The sequence below is a fragment of the Manis pentadactyla genome, chromosome 17 (genome assembly GCF_030020395.1).
Source record: "Manis pentadactyla isolate mManPen7 chromosome 17, mManPen7.hap1, whole genome shotgun sequence".
Taxonomy (NCBI): Eukaryota; Metazoa; Chordata; class Mammalia; order Pholidota; family Manidae; genus Manis; species Manis pentadactyla.
This window is the reverse complement of record NC_080035.1, coordinates 57,575,524-57,593,475: the sequence shown is the minus strand read 5'-3', so window position 1 is coordinate 57,593,475 and position 17,952 is coordinate 57,575,524. Positions and strand designations below refer to the sequence as shown.

Genomic DNA, 17,952 nt, shown 5'->3' with positions numbered 1-17,952 from the left:
GGGCTAATGGCAATTAGCCCTCAGATTTCTTTCCTTGTGGCCGTCCCTTCCATGGGGCTGGGGGAGACCCTGGCAATAGGAAGTAGAGATTTTTTAAAATTTCCAGAACTAAGAAATGCTACCTGAATTAAGACTACTCCCTCTCTCTATTCCCACTTCCCCTCATGTCAAGTGGCCCTGGAATGGCTCCAGGCACTTTGGGGATTCAGCCACAGGGAAGTTGGAGGACACACTTCCTAGGGGATTACTGGGGTGTAGTCACCTATATGGCTTTTCAGGGCACAGGGATAGCTTCTAGTGATACTCCTAAAGTAAGCAATCGGGTCATGACATGAAAGGTCAGAGATAAAGTCACAATACTGAATGCATTCTATAATGCCCAACCCACATTTGGGAAGTTGAGAAAAAACAAGTTTTGAATTATACAGAGCCATTTGTAACAGAGTAAAATTATATAATATTCTGGATTTTGTGATGTTTGTGGTATGTGTCTCCTTTTAAAAATGCATCTTGATCTCCTTTTTCATCTAAATAAATAGCATAAGTAATTTTGTACTTGTAATTTTGAATTCATTTTATTAAAAAAGATTCACAAAATATACGTCCTGTAACATTTAGATATACCATTTACCCTAGATAACGATGTATACAAGAATTACAATGTAGCACTACAATGCAGAAACAGAAAAAATAATTCAGACTATAATATTAAAATCTTGTACTTGTGTTCATAAGCCACTTAAACTGACAAATGGATTAAATAATGGATTAAAGATGCATATTATGCTTGGTCAAAATGACTTAATACAGTATAAAATTCAGACTATATTACAACATGAAACAAATTGTAAGATCTCATGTAAGTGCAAAAAGTAAGATAAAAAGTTATGTTTACAAACTAGTTTCCATTATTTTTAAATAATGCAAGAGGAAATTCCATAAAGAATCATACCTTACCTAATCTTTTTATGTTTATGCCAATAGATGAAGTACTAGCAGTAAGAGAAATAAGCTTTTTAACATTATTATTTTTCAGATCAGCTGTAAAAAGTCTAAAAAATTCACAGGAGTACATAATTCACTCAGAAAAAGAATCCAAGGTATATTCTACTGACTATATCAAGCAATATTTCTATAAGTCACTGTATGAGTTCCTTATTGCTGCTATAACAAATCATCACAAACTCTGCAGCTAAAATCAACACAGATTTATTTCTCATAGCTTTGGAGTTGTGTAGTCCAAATGGATTTTACTAGGCTAAAGTGAAGGTGTCAGCAGGACTGTGTTCTTTATGGACGCTCCAGGGGCAAATACACTCTCTTGCTTTTCTAGCGTCGAGAGGCCCACCACATTTCTTGGCTTGTGGTCCCATCCCTTCATTTCCAAAGTCAGCAACAGAAGGTTAAGTGCCTCTCAATCCAAATCACTCCAATTCTGACTCCTCTTCCATCTCATTTTCCACTTGTGAGGACCCCTGTGGTTATACTGGGCCCACCCAGCTAATCCACTTTAATCTCTGGATTAGCGACCTGAATTCCATGTGCAGCTCTTTACCCTTTGCCATGCAATCTGACATATTCAGAGGTTCCAGGGATCAGAACCTGAACGCCTTTGCAGGCCGTTATTCTGCCTCCCACAATCATTAATGAATTGCCTTGTGGATTTATCCTTTGGTTATGAATTTGAAAATATGCTATATAGAGCATCCAAAAATTCTCAAGATCAGTACTAACCTAAAATGCAGTTGTCACCACTTAAAATTGTTTTGTTTGCTCAGAAGCACTTTTTGAAGCCTTACAACCTTACATCTCACCACTCCAGCACAGGCCTCCGGGAGGGCCAACCTTAATACTCCATCATCCCTCTGCTTGGACACAGGGATTGGTTCAAAATAGATCACAGTTCCAAGACAAACTAATCAGTTTTTTCTGGATTTTTTCTCTCATCTTCTCTGGTCAGGGCACAGTAAAAATATAACCCTGGTTGATTCTAAACTTCATCTGCAGTAGGCAAGACCAAACCTCTGGCAGAAGCAGAAATGTGTGTGCCAAGGGCAGTTGAGTGTGGATATGTGTGCACAAGTATGTGTGTGCATGTGAGAGAGAGAGAGAATGATGTGAGGTTGTCTAAGTCCCTTTTACATTCTTCCTAAAGGTCATCCTTACCCCTGTCCCTGGTTTTGTGAGCACAGACCTCATTTGATTGTTTCTCATGGAATCGGGATTCTGCATGTGCAGTGAAAGACTCTTAATTACAACAGATGTTATGGACCTCATCACATCCTCAGCACTGTAATTAATGGCAAATGGATCAAACACATAATCAGGAAAACTAGCCTTCTTTCAGGACATAAAAACCAAACAACTCTTACTATATCCCAAACCGGGGATTGCTCTTAACTGTGGTCTGGGGGGCAGGAATACCTCATCTGTTACTGAGAATCTTTGCTCTATAGTAAGCACCAACTATGGTCTCTTCAACACCCATACGTACTGCTTACATTGAACAAATAACAGCAAATATTCTTATTCAATGTTATTTCACTCAGTTTAGCCAGTTTATAATTTAGAGATCAAGTCCTTGTATTCAACCAGAAGCTACAAACAACCTCAGAGAAGTAAAATAACAGCAACCCAAATTATCCCATTAATGTAAATAGGAGGGGGAATCCTCCTTGGCATTGATATTGCCAATGTAATTAACTACACTGAGTAAATACATGAATACCCGACTGAGTATGTGATGGATAAACAGTTACAAGCCCAGGAGGTAGACCTGGGATCATTCAATTTCAAAACCGACCGTTATTGTGGTCTCACGACTTGTTTGTCTATCTCCTCTGCTGTGTCCTCATTTATGAGTTCTGTCACACAGTTTGAAATTTTCTTTGATAATTTAGCCCTAACCCACACATTTCTAAGGTTCATATGGACATTAACCAGCCAAAGCTAAAACAGGAATAATATAGCTGAATGTTGATTGGAGATAAGTTTATAGACTCACTAAATCCTAACCTAAAGCCATGTAGGAATTGCAAAACACCAATTATATTTCTTTATCAAATTTTTATATTTGTTAATAAAATACTTTATTTTTTCATAATGAGATGGGTCTCCTTAAAACAATTCCAAATGAAACCTGATTAGCATACAAATTACATTTCCTTCTGTTCCTGTTCCTACACTCCTGTTATTTCTAGAATACCAGGTTGTATTCTTATAAACATCAAGTACTTCAACATTTATTGACCGAATGGACACCTCTCATGGGTAAGACTAAAACCTGAAGCATTACAGAAGAAATGTCATTCTGTTCTGACAGAGAAACAGAAATAGAATTCTTTTCTCTGCTTGAACTTTTGCCTGTGTTTCCAATTCTCCTAATAAGAAACTTCAGTGACAAATTCTCATGACTTAGAATACACTGGTTTTGGGTTTGGTCCATCTTTTCATTCCAAACTTGAATCTTGTGAGCATGTTTTTTTTTAAAGATGCCAAGTCATAAGTTATATATACAACTAGATATCACAAAGTGTTTCTATATTTGATTTCAATTTGGATAATTTACTAGTTCAATTTTAAACTATACAGTATATAGGTAAGGCTCAGCTAGCCCCAAATCTGTTCCTTAGTGATCTGCTGTGCTCTCTCCCTAAAAGTGTTTGCCTTGGTTTTATGCTGTGTTTTCTAAGTCACTCCACCTTCTCTTGATATTATGCAGCCCTTCTAGAATCTGGTAAAAGGAGCTGTGGACTCTCTCTTCCTAAAAATATAAAAAGGCACATACAATATATCTGTGCTCTTTTAAGAGGTTCTTATTACCCCAATACCCAATCACAGACGTCCAGAGTTGCATGAATTCCAGGTTAAGAATCCTGAATCTATATTTCCAAGAATCTCTCATTACAATACAAAGTATTCTGGTCAAGGAAACACATCACAGATTAGTTTTCAGAAAACAATCTAGGAAGCAGGTCTCAGGGTTGAAAGCAGGTCTAAGGCTTCTGAGCAATTGAAGACCACGAGAGGACATTCACACCAAACGCTTCATAATTGCACTGGAGATAAGTTAAAAATACAGATTCTCACTTCCACCTCAGATATACAGAAACTAGGATGAGCAATTCCTCAAACAAATGTATCATATTCTTTCATATTTCTGTGTCTCCTGATGTGATTTCCTGTTTTGGAAATTATTTTCCCCCTAGTTCCCAGAGTGTGTCTTGCCCAACCTCCACTGCCTCGTTGCTCTTCCTCCATTCAAGAGGCATCCTGAAGAGACCCCAGGGGACAGTAATTTTTCTGCAGCTCTTAAGCACTCCCTGGAGCCCTGTTTGCTCTGTGGGAAGTGGGGCAAATTGAAAGTGTCCATCCTTCTGTTGCAGGATTATGCCCATTACACAACTCTGCGGAGCAGTGATTTCTCAGTGTGACTGCATAGTAGAGTCACCAGGGAGCTTTTAAAATCGCCGATGCCCAGGCCATATAGCAGACAAATTAAATCAGGTGGGAACTCAGCTTTGGTATTTTTAAAACACTTCTTCAACAAACTTCAAGTCTCCTCCACGGATTCTTTAAGGACAAAGCCCATCCAATGTTGATCTCTTCCAGGAAATCTTGTATCTCCTGAGTCTGAAATTTTCTATAAATTCCCTTTTTTTTCTGGTTTCTGGCCATCTTCTCTCAATCATTATTTGGCCCCCTTTCAATACATAGATCTGGCCAAATAGGTCCTCCTCAGAGGTGCCCCCAACCACCTCATCTGGAGTGGCCCCAAAGTCCACCTTGGCCACTCCACCATGTTATCTTGATTTCCTTCTCCCAGCACTAACCCAAATTATTTCTGTGTTTAACTTCTCTGACCAAACTCACTGGAGTTTTTCTGAAAGTCTTGACATTAGTTGCCTATATATTATATAGCACCTAGACTGGTTTTAGCCACATAGTAGGGCCCTAATAAATCTATGTTGAATGTATGAATCAATTAATGAATGAATGAGTGAATGAACATTTATCTTGTTTTCTCTGTTAAAGTCCATGTCTTTAAGTATGTCATCCACTATGTCATTCGCTTAAGTCCTCGTAATCCCTTACAACTGCATCTTAGTTTTAAAGTTAACAAAACAGTTTCACATGTCCCAACTTAATTGCTCTTCAAAACATTTTACAGGACACAGAACAGTTACAGTAACTGTTTCACAGATAACGTAACTGAGAGTCCACAAAGCTGAAAGAGTGTTTTCAGGGGCAGACAAACAACAATAAGTGTGAGTACTCCTGCCTCGTGAGGCTGTGACAGGCCATATGGCCATCTGACTCATTCTTGCCCCTGGAGAGGCACGTGACCTCACCATCGGAAAGTAGCCGGCTGGATAAGGCTAAAATTGCTGAGTTGAAGCACAATATGGGTAGCATGTGTGAGCTTGTCTACCAGACAGGAAATTGATGTTTGTTGACAGCTGTCCCAGGGAGCACACAAGTGAAGGATGGGAGGAACATTTGGGGGCAGAGCTGAACAATGCCTGCGTGTGACGCCCTGGCACACCCTTGTGCAGCCACAAGACGTCAGGCCTCCTAATGTATCCAGGATCTCATTTGTCAATGATCCCTCTGGATCTCTCTCTTTATGTAGTAGAATCATCCAGAAGACTGCATCTAGAATTGAGCATGAATTTCTCCACCTGGGTTTTGCTACTGCTTCTTTTATAATTACAATAAACTATACTCAAGAGTGTAGTTGTGCAATTCTATCTCATCGCTGGGACTATGATTCGATTGCAACAACTAACCATACCCAGACTTCCAGCAAACTAATCAAAGGAAGCAGCATGAGAGACCTTTCCAGTCACAATATGCTCTGTATCTGCTTACATTTATTTTTTACAGTTCTTTTAATCTCCTCCTTTTTTTTTTAAGTGTTTTTTTTTAAGTTTTAAAGTTAACTATTGTGCAATACAGACCTTGGGTAGATATCCAGAGAAAGAAATCCCGGCCAAGGATTTAATGTCCTTGTAAAGACTTTACGTATGACCTCAAATGTCCACTGTTTCATCCTTGGGACCATTCAAACCTTATATGGCTCATGAGTGTACTATGCCAGACCATTTGGTACTATATACAAACATCCACATGGCATGAATATTTTGAGCAGCAAAGAGGCCAAAATTATTTAGAAACTTAAATAAGAAGCCAAAGAATCCTGACTTCCCTCCTTTCCTCCAAATAAAAGGCATCACATGAGAAATAAGTATTTGTGGAGAACCAAAATCTTATCTATCGTAACCATTATATTCCAAATGAAAGGATGCCATAACTGAAGAATATGTTAGTCCATACCCAGGAGAGTCACTTGGCAGAAAGCAGAGTCTAGAAGAACAGCTTGGCTCGTCACCTGATTCTCCGGAAGACTAGTGAGCTCTGTCTGTCTAGTTAGCTATGCAAAAACAGATGCAAAGTCTGCTGTGAAGGTGAGTCAGAAATGAAAGGCTGTGAGAGCAAACATAAAATCCAGGGGCCAAATGAGTTAGAACACAGCCAAGTTCACTTACTGCAGAGAGCAGTGAGGAGAGGGAAGAGCCTGAAGAAGCTAAATTCATAGTCACCACTCGGGTTTTGCTGCCACGCTGGAGCCTGTGACCTGCTGTCTCACACCCAGCTAGGGGCAGAGCCCAGAAGACCTCCAGGGTCCCTCACTCCCCACACCAAAACCCCCCTCTTGCCTTCCTTGTGACAGGATGTCCTTTCGCCTTCTAAAATACATAGGTCTGGGTGTACACACCCAGGACAAATAATGTGACCCTCAAAATACTAAACTGATGGCTAAACTGTTGTCATTTTACTACTTTGCCAACATGAATGACTTTTAGTAAAACAGCCACTGTAGATTTTGTGTGTCTTCTCATATTCTATCAGTAAGTAAATGACCGTGATCTAAAGCACAGGAAGGAGGAAGAACACTGAGAGAGGAATGCTAACCCACATGTCCAGTTCATGGTAAGACGTGGATCTTGGTAACTTTAGTTACAATAAACTTGGTATTTTAGCAATGACACAATGGAGGGGGCATTCAGCAGGTTGACATGGCATTTCTATGACATCATTTTAGTGTTTTTATAATCCTACTTACAATGTATGTCCTTCTTCTAACGACCTCATAAGACAATGACGAGAACAAGAGCTCTGCTAAGAAGTTGCTTTTCCTGTCCCAAACCCATCACAACACGGGGTGCGGTAGTGGGGGTGGGAGAGATGGCATCTTCCCCAAGCTGTCTCCCATCACTTTCGTATTCTTTATATAGCATCCAAAGTGAATTGGTTTACCATGCTCTGCAAAAGTCATCTTATTCTCTTGCTAACTCAGTGTTTCTTTCCATGCTGTTCCCTCTGCCTGGAATGCACTTTTTTCTAAATCATTATCTGTCTAATGCTATTTATCCCTGCAGACTCAATTCTAGCTTCACTCACTTCTGAAGCCATATTTGCTTCCAAATTTGTTTAGCAAATAACATCTTCAGACTCTCATGACACTCAATACCTTCTCCCACCACCATTTGTCACATTAATCACAAACACTCAGCCCAGGGGTCAGCAAACTTTTTCTATAGACAGCTAAGTAATCACTGTTTTAGGGCCTATGTGCCAGACACGCTCTCTGGCAACCATCTGACTCTTGCCATTCTAGGAAGAAAACAGTTATATGTAAAGAAGGGAGCATGGCTGTGTTCTAATAAAACTTTATTTATAAAAACAGAATGCGGGCCTCCTGGTCCTAGCTTCCTAATCCCTTGGCTTAGCAAAAAGATACACAGTAGGATGATCAATAAAAATCAGATTGGATTAAATTTGATAAGCAACATCACTTATGAAAATATATATGGGTTGGCTATATGCTACAGTATGATTATATACTGAATCCATTCATTATGCAAATATAGCACAATGACTGACCCTATTAATTTTTAATAACATCTTACTTTTCCAAGAGGGGAATCACAGGCTGCTGGTCAGACCCAAACACTTAAACAAAATGATGACAGTCGACCTCACTGGTTTTCTGTAAAATCTGTCACGTGTATGGTTCCATGAAGATTATGGCTGATAGCCAGACCAGATTGTTTCCCACTGAAAGTACCTGCTTTATTTGTTTACAATGAATAAAATCAAGCAAACAACTGCTGGAGCTCCACACCGTGTCCTTATCCTTTACTATTTGTTTAGTGTTTTAATAGAAATAAATATATAATTGTAGTAACAAAACTGTCACGGTTGTCACACATCCCATTTTAAGCTCACTTAAAGAAATTGGGATTGAATTCATGCCCAATTTTCTATTTTTATTTCAAATAGACTTCGACAATGTTTGTTGCAGTCTTTACTAGGAAGTCTTTCTAGCCAAAGAATTTCACTGGTTTTCAATTTACTACATGAAGCTTATGCCAAATGTAATACAAATTGTCTATTTATTTGGATCAATTCCTACCTTTGACACAAAATGTTCTGTTGCCATCGATAAAACATTTAAGCAAGATCACTGACTGGAACACAAAAAATACTCGGTCTTGGGAGTGATACAGTTTCCTCGATTATCAGTTAGAAAAACCTCTGGTAAGTTAAACAAAATACTGTTTGTTATTTCCCACTGAAATATTTTCTACCATCTTTTAAAGAGATATGCAAAATTATTCAGTTCAGCTACTGAGCTCCTTCTTCTCATATCTGTACCACTGAATATAAAAATGGCAAGAAAGGCAAGATAAAATGAAGGGAAACAAGGAACACAAATAATTACTTACTTATTTAAGTAAGGAACATAAATAATTCACCAGAAAGGGGAGTCCCTGAATAATCAACTCGCACAAGACCTTCTTTCCTATTTAATTGGCTCTTTCCAATTATTTTTAGCAGCTCTCAATACGTGCAAATTATGTCTTTAGTGTAGTAAACATGGCTTCTTCATACGAATGAGAGATTTAATATAGATTTCATCAGGATCTTCCTGTGAACCACCGGTCCTGGGCGCCTCTACCTCTGGACTTCTCATGAGGGTAGAAAATGTCCCAACACCCAGAAGCCCAGCAGATCGTGAGGATGCAGAGACAGGATGCTAGAGGGACCCCAGGGACTCTTCCCTGGATTCCAATCTTCTTGCCTCTGTTCTATCTTTAATAAAATCATAATAAATAATGTTTACATTCCTAAGGTTTTGTGACATATAGGATGCACCTACAAGTTAAGACATTCTAGTAAGTTTTTCTGAATACAAGAAAACAAATAGTAGGCAGGCTTTTCTCTTCCTAGATACCATTTTACTACTATGGGTCATTCCCCGATTATCGAACATATGAAAGCCATACTAGTGGGAGCTGTTTTCAAAGTGTGTTCAAAGAGCCATGGGCGGCTCTCTGGGGCTCCACAAGGTGGTTCCTCATCATTGAACGTCTGTATTACGGCAAAGTACTGACATCTGTTTCTGGCATGATTTACCAATTTTCACTGATATTTTCCCAATTTAGTGCATCTCTAAAAGTGGAACGCTTGCTTCTGGATAAGGAAAGTAAAGAAGTTAATTTTACAGGGTCATCCCTTTATCTTCTTTGGCCGCGGTCCTTGACGACTATGTTTGAAATGCCGTAATTTAGCGCATGACTATTCCAAGGCCCTTGAGCACTGGCAGATGAAAAGGATCAATCAACCTGGACACTCAGAACAGAGGAAATGTGAATCCCACTTGCTGTCTGCAAATACTCCCGAAAGAACACACGGAGCTCCCCGTCACTTGCAAACTGTGCATATCCCACTGCTGCTAACCTACAATAAGATTTTTAATTAGGCCACCAAGAATTATTAAAACATAATCAAAATCACAATAGGTGGAATGGTGCTTAATTTAAAATGTTTCGAGGTCTATCCTCTTAACAGATTTGTAAGTCCACAACACTGGACTGTTAACTACAGGCACTGCACTGCACGGCCGCTCTCTGGAACTCACTCATCTTGAACAGCATCACTTTATACCCACTGAATAACAACTCCCGTTTCCCCCTATCCCCAGCCTCTGGCAGCCACCATTCTATTTTTCTGTTTCTATAAATTTGACTATTTTCGATACTTCTCATCTTATTCATTCTTAACATACATACACACTAAAGTAAAGGGACACAAGGATGTTTTTGGAGGTAATGGGTATGTGTATTTCCTTGACTGTGGCGATGGCACCATAAGTATGTGCATATGTCCTATGTCCAAACTCATCAAATTGTATACATTAAATACATGCTATTTTTGTATATCGATTTTACTTCACTAAAGCTGTAAAAAAATTTTAATAAAGATAAAAATCTCTCTCTCAAAACGTTTAGAGGACTTCAGAATTTTTTTTAACTTTTTCTCTGTTCCAAATTAACATCTCGGCAAACATGAACGAAAAAATAAAGAAAAAGATTCGGTTGTCAAAAAGTGACAGAGTATAAAACACAGGTTTAAAAAAATACATGCATTATGGGAAACTCCTCTGATAAATAATAGCAAGAAAATTTAAAGATGTGCTTTGCCAGTAAAAGAGAGAGATAAATTATGGCTTAAACTGAAAAATCTCCAGATGGTGATAATCTGGCATGCTATTACTCTTTGAAAGTATGTTCCTAGCTAAGGGAATTGAACCAACTTGCTTAATTCATTAATTAAAACATACTAATTGATAAAAATGAGGACATCGTTTCTCTTTTCTAGAAGCTGCACTCTTAAATAATTAGCCACCATTTATCATTCTTCCTCTACTTCTCACCTTCCCTTCTGGGGGTTATGTGTGTTTAAGAAATAAAAAACATATGCAATACCTCTTAGAATGGGTCTGATTAAAGAAAACCAAAGGGCACAGAGGACAGACAACAAAAGCACATGGGATTGCAGAACCAAACAATAAAATGACTTAGACACAAGGGTGAATGATCAAAGAAGGCAAACCCTGCAAACACAAGCCTCTGAATAATAATGCCTGCAGATAAATCACTTGTTTTGATGATTACTGAAGTCAGTGAAGGGAGTTTGATAAATGGCAAGTTTATAACACTAAGAGCTACCAGGTTATTTAAATTGTCACAATTGGTGGGTAAAGGAGCCCCTCCTATGCTCCTGGTAGGGGGGAATATGGGTACAATTTTTCTAGAGAATATGAATAGTTTGGGCAATTTTTTTATTGAAAAGTTTTAATATATTCTTATTCATTTGGATCTATGCATTCCACATCTAGGAGCTAACACTAAGGATTTGTACAAATCTCCTGCTATGAGAATGTAAATTATGATATTTAGAACTTGAATAAAGTAAGAGACAATTTAGATATCTATTAAAAGAGGATCTATTAAAATCTTTTGCTGTAACCCTATTGTGGAATATTATGCAGCCGTATCAAAGATTTTGCCTAAGAATAGTTATTTCAAAGACATATATTTATTACATGTTGCTCAGCACATTGGCATGTTAAAAGTACCAGTAAATCATCTAAAATGGCAGCTCTGCAGTTAGAGGGCCTGTGTGGAAAGTTTGTTAAAACTGGCACCCCTGGCACTTACTATGGAAGGTGGCAAGCCGTTCAAATTTCTAATTTATTTTTCTGCAAAAAGAAGAGTAATTATTCTTCTTCCTACCTCATTGTATTTTCAGGGGTATTAAAAAAGATAATACCTTCTATGGTCTCAGCATGTTACCTGTTAAATAAGTGCACATAAACACTATTGATAGAACCAATTCATCACCTGTTTTATACATACATACATACATGTTTATATTCGTTTTGGTTGAGATAATGATACTCATAAGACATACACAGAGTTGTAAACCTCAACTATTTTTTCTTTTTTGCTTATCTGTTTGGGTTTAAACATGATTTGTATTGAGTTTGCTGTGGTTTGCCTGTGTTCCTTGAATTTTATATGTGGAAGAGAGTATGAGTCAGGAGTTCTGCTGCAATAACAAACAACTGGAATTTCTCCCCTGCCTAAAACAGCAGAGATGTATTTCTCACTCGTGTTACAAGTCGTCAGTGGGTCAGCAGGGGTTTCTGCTAATCACCCTCATTCAGAGACCCAGGCTACCAAATCAGCCACCAGAGCGAACGCTGCAAACCCCAGGCCGGGGGGAAAGACAGAGGGCAGATCTCGGCACTGCCCCTCAAGCTGACTCAGAAGTGACACACATTACTTTTGCTACATTTTTGGCCCAAGCCAAGTGCATTCGCAGGAGGAGAACCTCAATAATAATAAAAACATATTTTTAAGTCAACAAAAGTTTATAACTAATGTTTAGCCTATCACAAGCCATTTCAAGTTTTTGATCAGAACACTGTTATGAGAATAAAGTTGTCCCCCTTGCCCAGCCCCCAGGACAGAAATCAAAATGAATAACTATATATCCTAACTGCCTATATGAGGGTCATGAAATATATGGATACTTAAAGGCAATAAGGAATACGGATCAAGGAATCACAGAATTACTAGAGAATTTAAAAGCTTATCTGATGTATTCCCCCGCCTTCAAGACACAATGATCACACTGAGTCATCACCAGCCAGAGCAAGAATTCTAATTTAATTCCAGTGGAAAAACGTCTCACTGGGCCCTTGAAGAGAACGGCACGGAGGAATGGCAGGCAGTACAGCCTACTGGGAGAGTTTTCTTTTCTCGGCCCGAGCTGGTGGGCTGCCGAGGCACTCTGGCTCAAGGACCGATGGGCCTTGTGATGGCTTTCCTCACACAGGTGACCACAGCTGCCGCTGTCCTTCATAAACCACAAAACTAATCCCTTAGAAGTTTTCATATTGGCCTTTTGCTTTAAAACACCCAGTGCCAGTGAGGTTGCAGATGGATGGCAGAGTCTTAGACCACTGGTCCGAGCACCAGACTGTCTCTCACGCACCCCTGGTCTTTAGTCTCAAAATTCTGATGTTTTGTTACAGTTCCCTGGGAAACCACTTCACTCACCAATACCTCCACTTCCCTCTGAGGAAACTAAAGACTCTTATGATTTATCTATAAAGCACTTCAAAAGGCTTATATGAATTTAAAAAAATTTTAAATACTGTAATCCTATATGTATATACAACACCTTTTTAATGAAATAAACTTTATGTATATTTGATTGCTTAAAAACGGTAGCTAAATACATTTGTGAATCTCTGGACAGCTAAGAGACAAATACGTGATTGTCAGAGTTCATTAGAGACTGATATATAAAGTTCACAACAGTTTCCTGCACTAGCACTAATTTAAAAATTGAGACAAATGGCAAAGCCTTGGTAAATATATATTTATATTTTTAGAGTGATTTTTCTATGGTTGAGAGATATTTTATATGCTCTTCTGATTCTGTAATTTGTTATTTTTCCCAATGAATGAGTGAATATGTAACAATAGTCTAAGGAATATTAAATCATAATCTTTTTAAATTTTAGTCTTTAAAAGCATGAAAGGCTTTCTCCAGCACTATAAAGACAATGTATTAATGCAATTTCAACAGTGGTCCCTATTTGAGGTTACTGGTGAAAGATGGGGCAAGTCAGAAATCTTTCTGAAATAAAAAATTTCTCCTGTTCATATCCTATCCTACGTAAAATCATTCGGGATAAAAGAGTATAGGAAAATACCTATGATACAAATAATCCTGGAGACTTAGGGAGTTGTCTACATAAAGAACTCTATAAAAAACACAGATGATAACAAATAATGGCAAAGATGTGAGGAAGTTGGAACCTTCCTACTGCTAGTTGAAATATCAAGTGTGGCCACTTTAGAGAGTTTTGCAATATCTCAAAGTCAAACATTGAGTCACCATATAACCCAGCAGCTCCCCTAATAGGTATATACCTAAGAAAATTAAGACACACATCCACACAAAGATTTATATGTGAATGTTCACAGAACATGATTCATAATGGCCAGAAAGTACAAACTTCCCAAACGGCCACCAACAGATGAATGGATAAATAGATGAGGTATGGCATTACAAATGAGTATCATCCAGCCATAAAAAAAGAGTGAGGTGCATGCCACAAGGTTATTTATAACCTTGAAAACATTACACTAATTGAAGAAGGCTAGAAACAGAAAGACCACATATTTTATGATCCTGTTTATATGAGGTATCCTCATACATAGACCCATAGGGACAGGAAATAGATTAAGGTCTCTGAGGGTTGAGGGTAAAGGGGTACAGGTGGTAAGGGGTACAGGTGGTAAGGGGTACAGGTGGCAAAAGTGTTCTGGAATGAGATAGTGGGTGATGGTTGGGTAAGTCTGTGAATATATTAAAATCCACTAAGTTGTACATTTTAAAAGGGTGAATTGTATGGTATTTGTATTATATCTTAGTAAGAAAATCATTTTTCAAAACTGGAACAGCAACATGAAATTAGATTTCCAATCAAAGATTCAAGTAAAAGGAAGTGTTTCTCCTCTTTCTCTTTCATGAACAAATATTATAATAACTTCAATTACCAGTTCCTCTGAAAGCATTTTTCATATTAACTTGGCCGTTTTCATGTGAGAGGTGAAATTGAATTTCTTATTCTGATAAGTCAGAAAGAACGGAACCAGGTCTCCTCCGGATGAATTCTCCTCCTCCGCCAGTTTGTACTGATCTGGTACCAGGAGCACACTGGAGGCTACGTGCCTTCTAAAACAACAGAAGCTCATTCAGAGCTATCTGTTTATATTCTGCTTTTTCAAAAGCCAACAATCTCCTCAACACAATGTTATTGAGTTTCAGAAATGTCAGTGAACAATTAGATGGTCTCATTCAGAAAGCTTTGAGCAAATATCCAAACTCTATTTTTTTACTGTAGCATCGAACTGAACTGAAATTGAAACAGACCTTAAAGTTAAACTGATAGAGTGAGAGAAAGAGAGAGAGAGAGAGAGAGAGAGAGAGAGTATGTGTGTGTGTGTGTGTGTGGTAAAGAGGGAGAGAGGGAGAGAGGAGATTGCATATTCCCATGTACTTCCACTCATGGCAGCTGGGTGTATTATTAGTTCCAAGAAGACTCAAGTCCCTCCTCGTGCAGGGATCTCAGCGGTCTGTTAAGTAAGATGCATGTGAACTGCGTGCATTTGACCCAGAGGGTTAGGAGGCAGCGACGCGGCCCATGAGCCCTCACTTACCCCTTCCGGAGCAGGGCAGAGTAGCCCTGCCTTGGCACTTCCTGATGCTCTCCTCAGCCGACAGCGGGCAGGAACGTGGGTGCTCACACTTCTTTCCATACCAGCCTGCTCTGCAGTCGCATCTTCCACAATTACATTGCCCATGACCTTCACAATGAGTGTAATAAAAAAATATGAGAAAATATATGATGAAGTCAGAATTCGTTTTCATCTCAACAGGGAATGTCACAAATGAGTCAGAATCTTAATAACACCATGTAAAACATTAAGGCAAAGGCATATTTTTCTCAGGCTCTTGAATACCTGATGTAAACTGATCTACCATGAAGAGTATAGAAAAGCAACAACTCCAGATTAAAAAAACAGGGTCATGGGGCCCTAATTGTGACTCTATAGAAATCCAGGTGCATGTGATTATACTGTCTGCTGGGGCCCAAATGGAGTATTTGATGGATTTGGCAATTAATTTAAATGGAGGACAGCCATAGGAAACGGAAGACAACTTGGTTTAGAAACAGGATCTTATCTTCTGGAATCCCCCACACTTGATTTTCATTACTTTTTTACTAACTACATACTACATGCTTAACCTAGAAACACTCAGTCTAAAACCAGCAACTTGCATGGAGTTCACGTTCCTTGAAGATGCATTTAGCATACACTAAAGAGGTCAGGAAAGATTAAATTTCTTTATACATAGACACAAAGCCTGTAAAGAACTGAGCAGAGTAGTGATATGGTAGAGTAAAAGCGTCCTACGGTATCAGTCCAATAAATGGGTTCAAGTTCTGAGCCTGCTATTTACAGAGCAGGACTGGTCAAAGGTCAATCTCTTTGCAACTTAGTTTCTTCATTCTTAAACAGGATAATAATATATTACCAGGAAGCACATAATATATGTTTAAAATACTATATAAAATTGAGCTATTGTTATTTTTATTCATTTGAGCCCACTTAAGTCACCAAGTATAAAAAGGAAAACAAGATGACTTAGCTGAACTTTCCCTGACCCCTAATGAACAATCAGATACACAATATTACAGATGCAAAATAAAGTGGATTTCTGATTGCTGTAAAAATGCCTGAGGAATTTTAAAGGAAGTGGAATTACACTTTTTAAGTAAGCCCAGCACAATGTTAATGAATGAAAGTCCACACTATTTTGGCTTTGGCATCTGATATTAATATATATCATACAACATGGAAATGGGCCTTCAGTGAAGATTGGCCTGTTTTATCTGTATTCCATGAGTTTGTGGACAGATGTCTATATTTTGAGTTTGAAGAATTGGATGATAGCACCTTCTATTAACCTGGATCTTCATGGAATAACTCTTTAAATCATAGGTCAAAGTAGAGTAAGATATTAAGGAATCCAAATCTCCCACTTACTACTAACTTCAACTCAACATGCTTTTATTAAGCACCTACAATGTAACAGTCTTAACAGTAAACCATCATCATTAACACTGCTTCACAGCTCAGCATTTTAAAGGAAAAGAAACTTACAATTGCTAATATATGCAATATGTGATCAAATGTGACATGTAATAAAAATATGATATGTGAATATGATCATTGAGACCTTCAAATATAAGAATTTTTATTAGAGTAGTTTAACTTATTAGCTATACTTATATTAGTTATATTTTCAGAGGTTTTTGGATTCTGTGGCTTTTTGCCATTTATCCCAGCTGAGGAGGTTCCTTCCCTTTTTCCCACCCTCAAAATTTAGAGCAAAATTTGCAAACAGAGCTATATTGAAAATGCACAGATAAATAGCAACTTTAAAACAGATTTCAACATTTGAAGTACAGGTAACTCTGCTGTTTTACAGGAGTCAGTGGCTTTGAAATTCATGGAGACAAGTAGTTTCATCTCAAGGACAATGAGATCTGCCACAAGCACACTGGACAGAGTACAGAACATACTGTCTTTGTGGAAGATGAGTTGATACTTCAACAATAACAGTTAGATGAGAAGGGGGAAAAGCTTTACTCCTGGGAATTTAAATAGCCTGTGAAAGAAGAAATCATCCAGGAGGCAAGGGTGGCAGGCAATCCTACGTGGTCTGGGGGCGCCCTCTGCTGCAGTTGCCTGAGGTCACAGGTGGCAGCACAGCCAGTGGGAGGGCCCCGGATGGAGCAGGAATCCGGGCAGAGGGAGGCCCCTGGCTGAGGGGAAGAGTGTGCTCAGATGCTGCAGTTGAAACATAGGCTTAGGAGCAGAGAGCACTTTCTATCTGAGGTTCATTCACATGTCAACATTCAAAAAATTTGTGCTGGAATAAAACAAATCCATGAAAATGATCAGAAATTTTTAAAGAGATTTTTAGAGAGAAAACCTGGCCCAATTAATATCAAAAGAAGGCAGATGAATTGTGGATGCATTAACAAGGTTTGAAAAAAGGAATGCAAGCTGCTCTAGATCTAAAAGTCAAAATCTCTAAAAGGCTTTTTGAACTTTATGCCCCACGTTCACTTTCCGGTTTCCTATCATACTATTTCCTCACTCCCTTCTTAGTCTCTTTGCTTTCCAGCACTAATGTTCTGCTGTTACTTAGCTTTGTTTCTCTATCCCTTTGCTGTTTCTATGCTCTAATACAATCAGAGGAGGAAACGAAGCCAAGTACCAACTCATCGTCCACCACTGACAGCATGTTTGCGCTCTGTCCAGTATGCCGTGGCTCATCTAATGGTCCTTGAGATGAAACCACTTGTCCCCAAGAATTTCAAAGCCATTCACTCCAAAAAACAGCAAATTAACTGTACTTTAACTGTTAAACTCTGTTTCAAAGTTG

The 17,952-nt window shown here is 38.5% G+C and overlaps 1 protein-coding gene across 2 annotated transcripts in view; it reads right to left on the bottom strand.

Annotated features, from left to right (window-relative positions):
- ITGBL1 (integrin subunit beta like 1) overlaps positions 1 to 17,952 on the bottom strand; it is a 220,713-nt gene that overhangs the window by 83,981 nt on the left and 118,780 nt on the right. For both annotated transcript variants that reach the window (XM_057494564.1, XM_036893712.2), the window contains exon 7: positions 15,153 to 15,299. In XM_057494564.1, the coding sequence (XP_057350547.1) occupies positions 15,153 to 15,299 (147 nt within the window). The remainder of the gene's footprint in view (positions 1 to 15,152; positions 15,300 to 17,952) is intronic.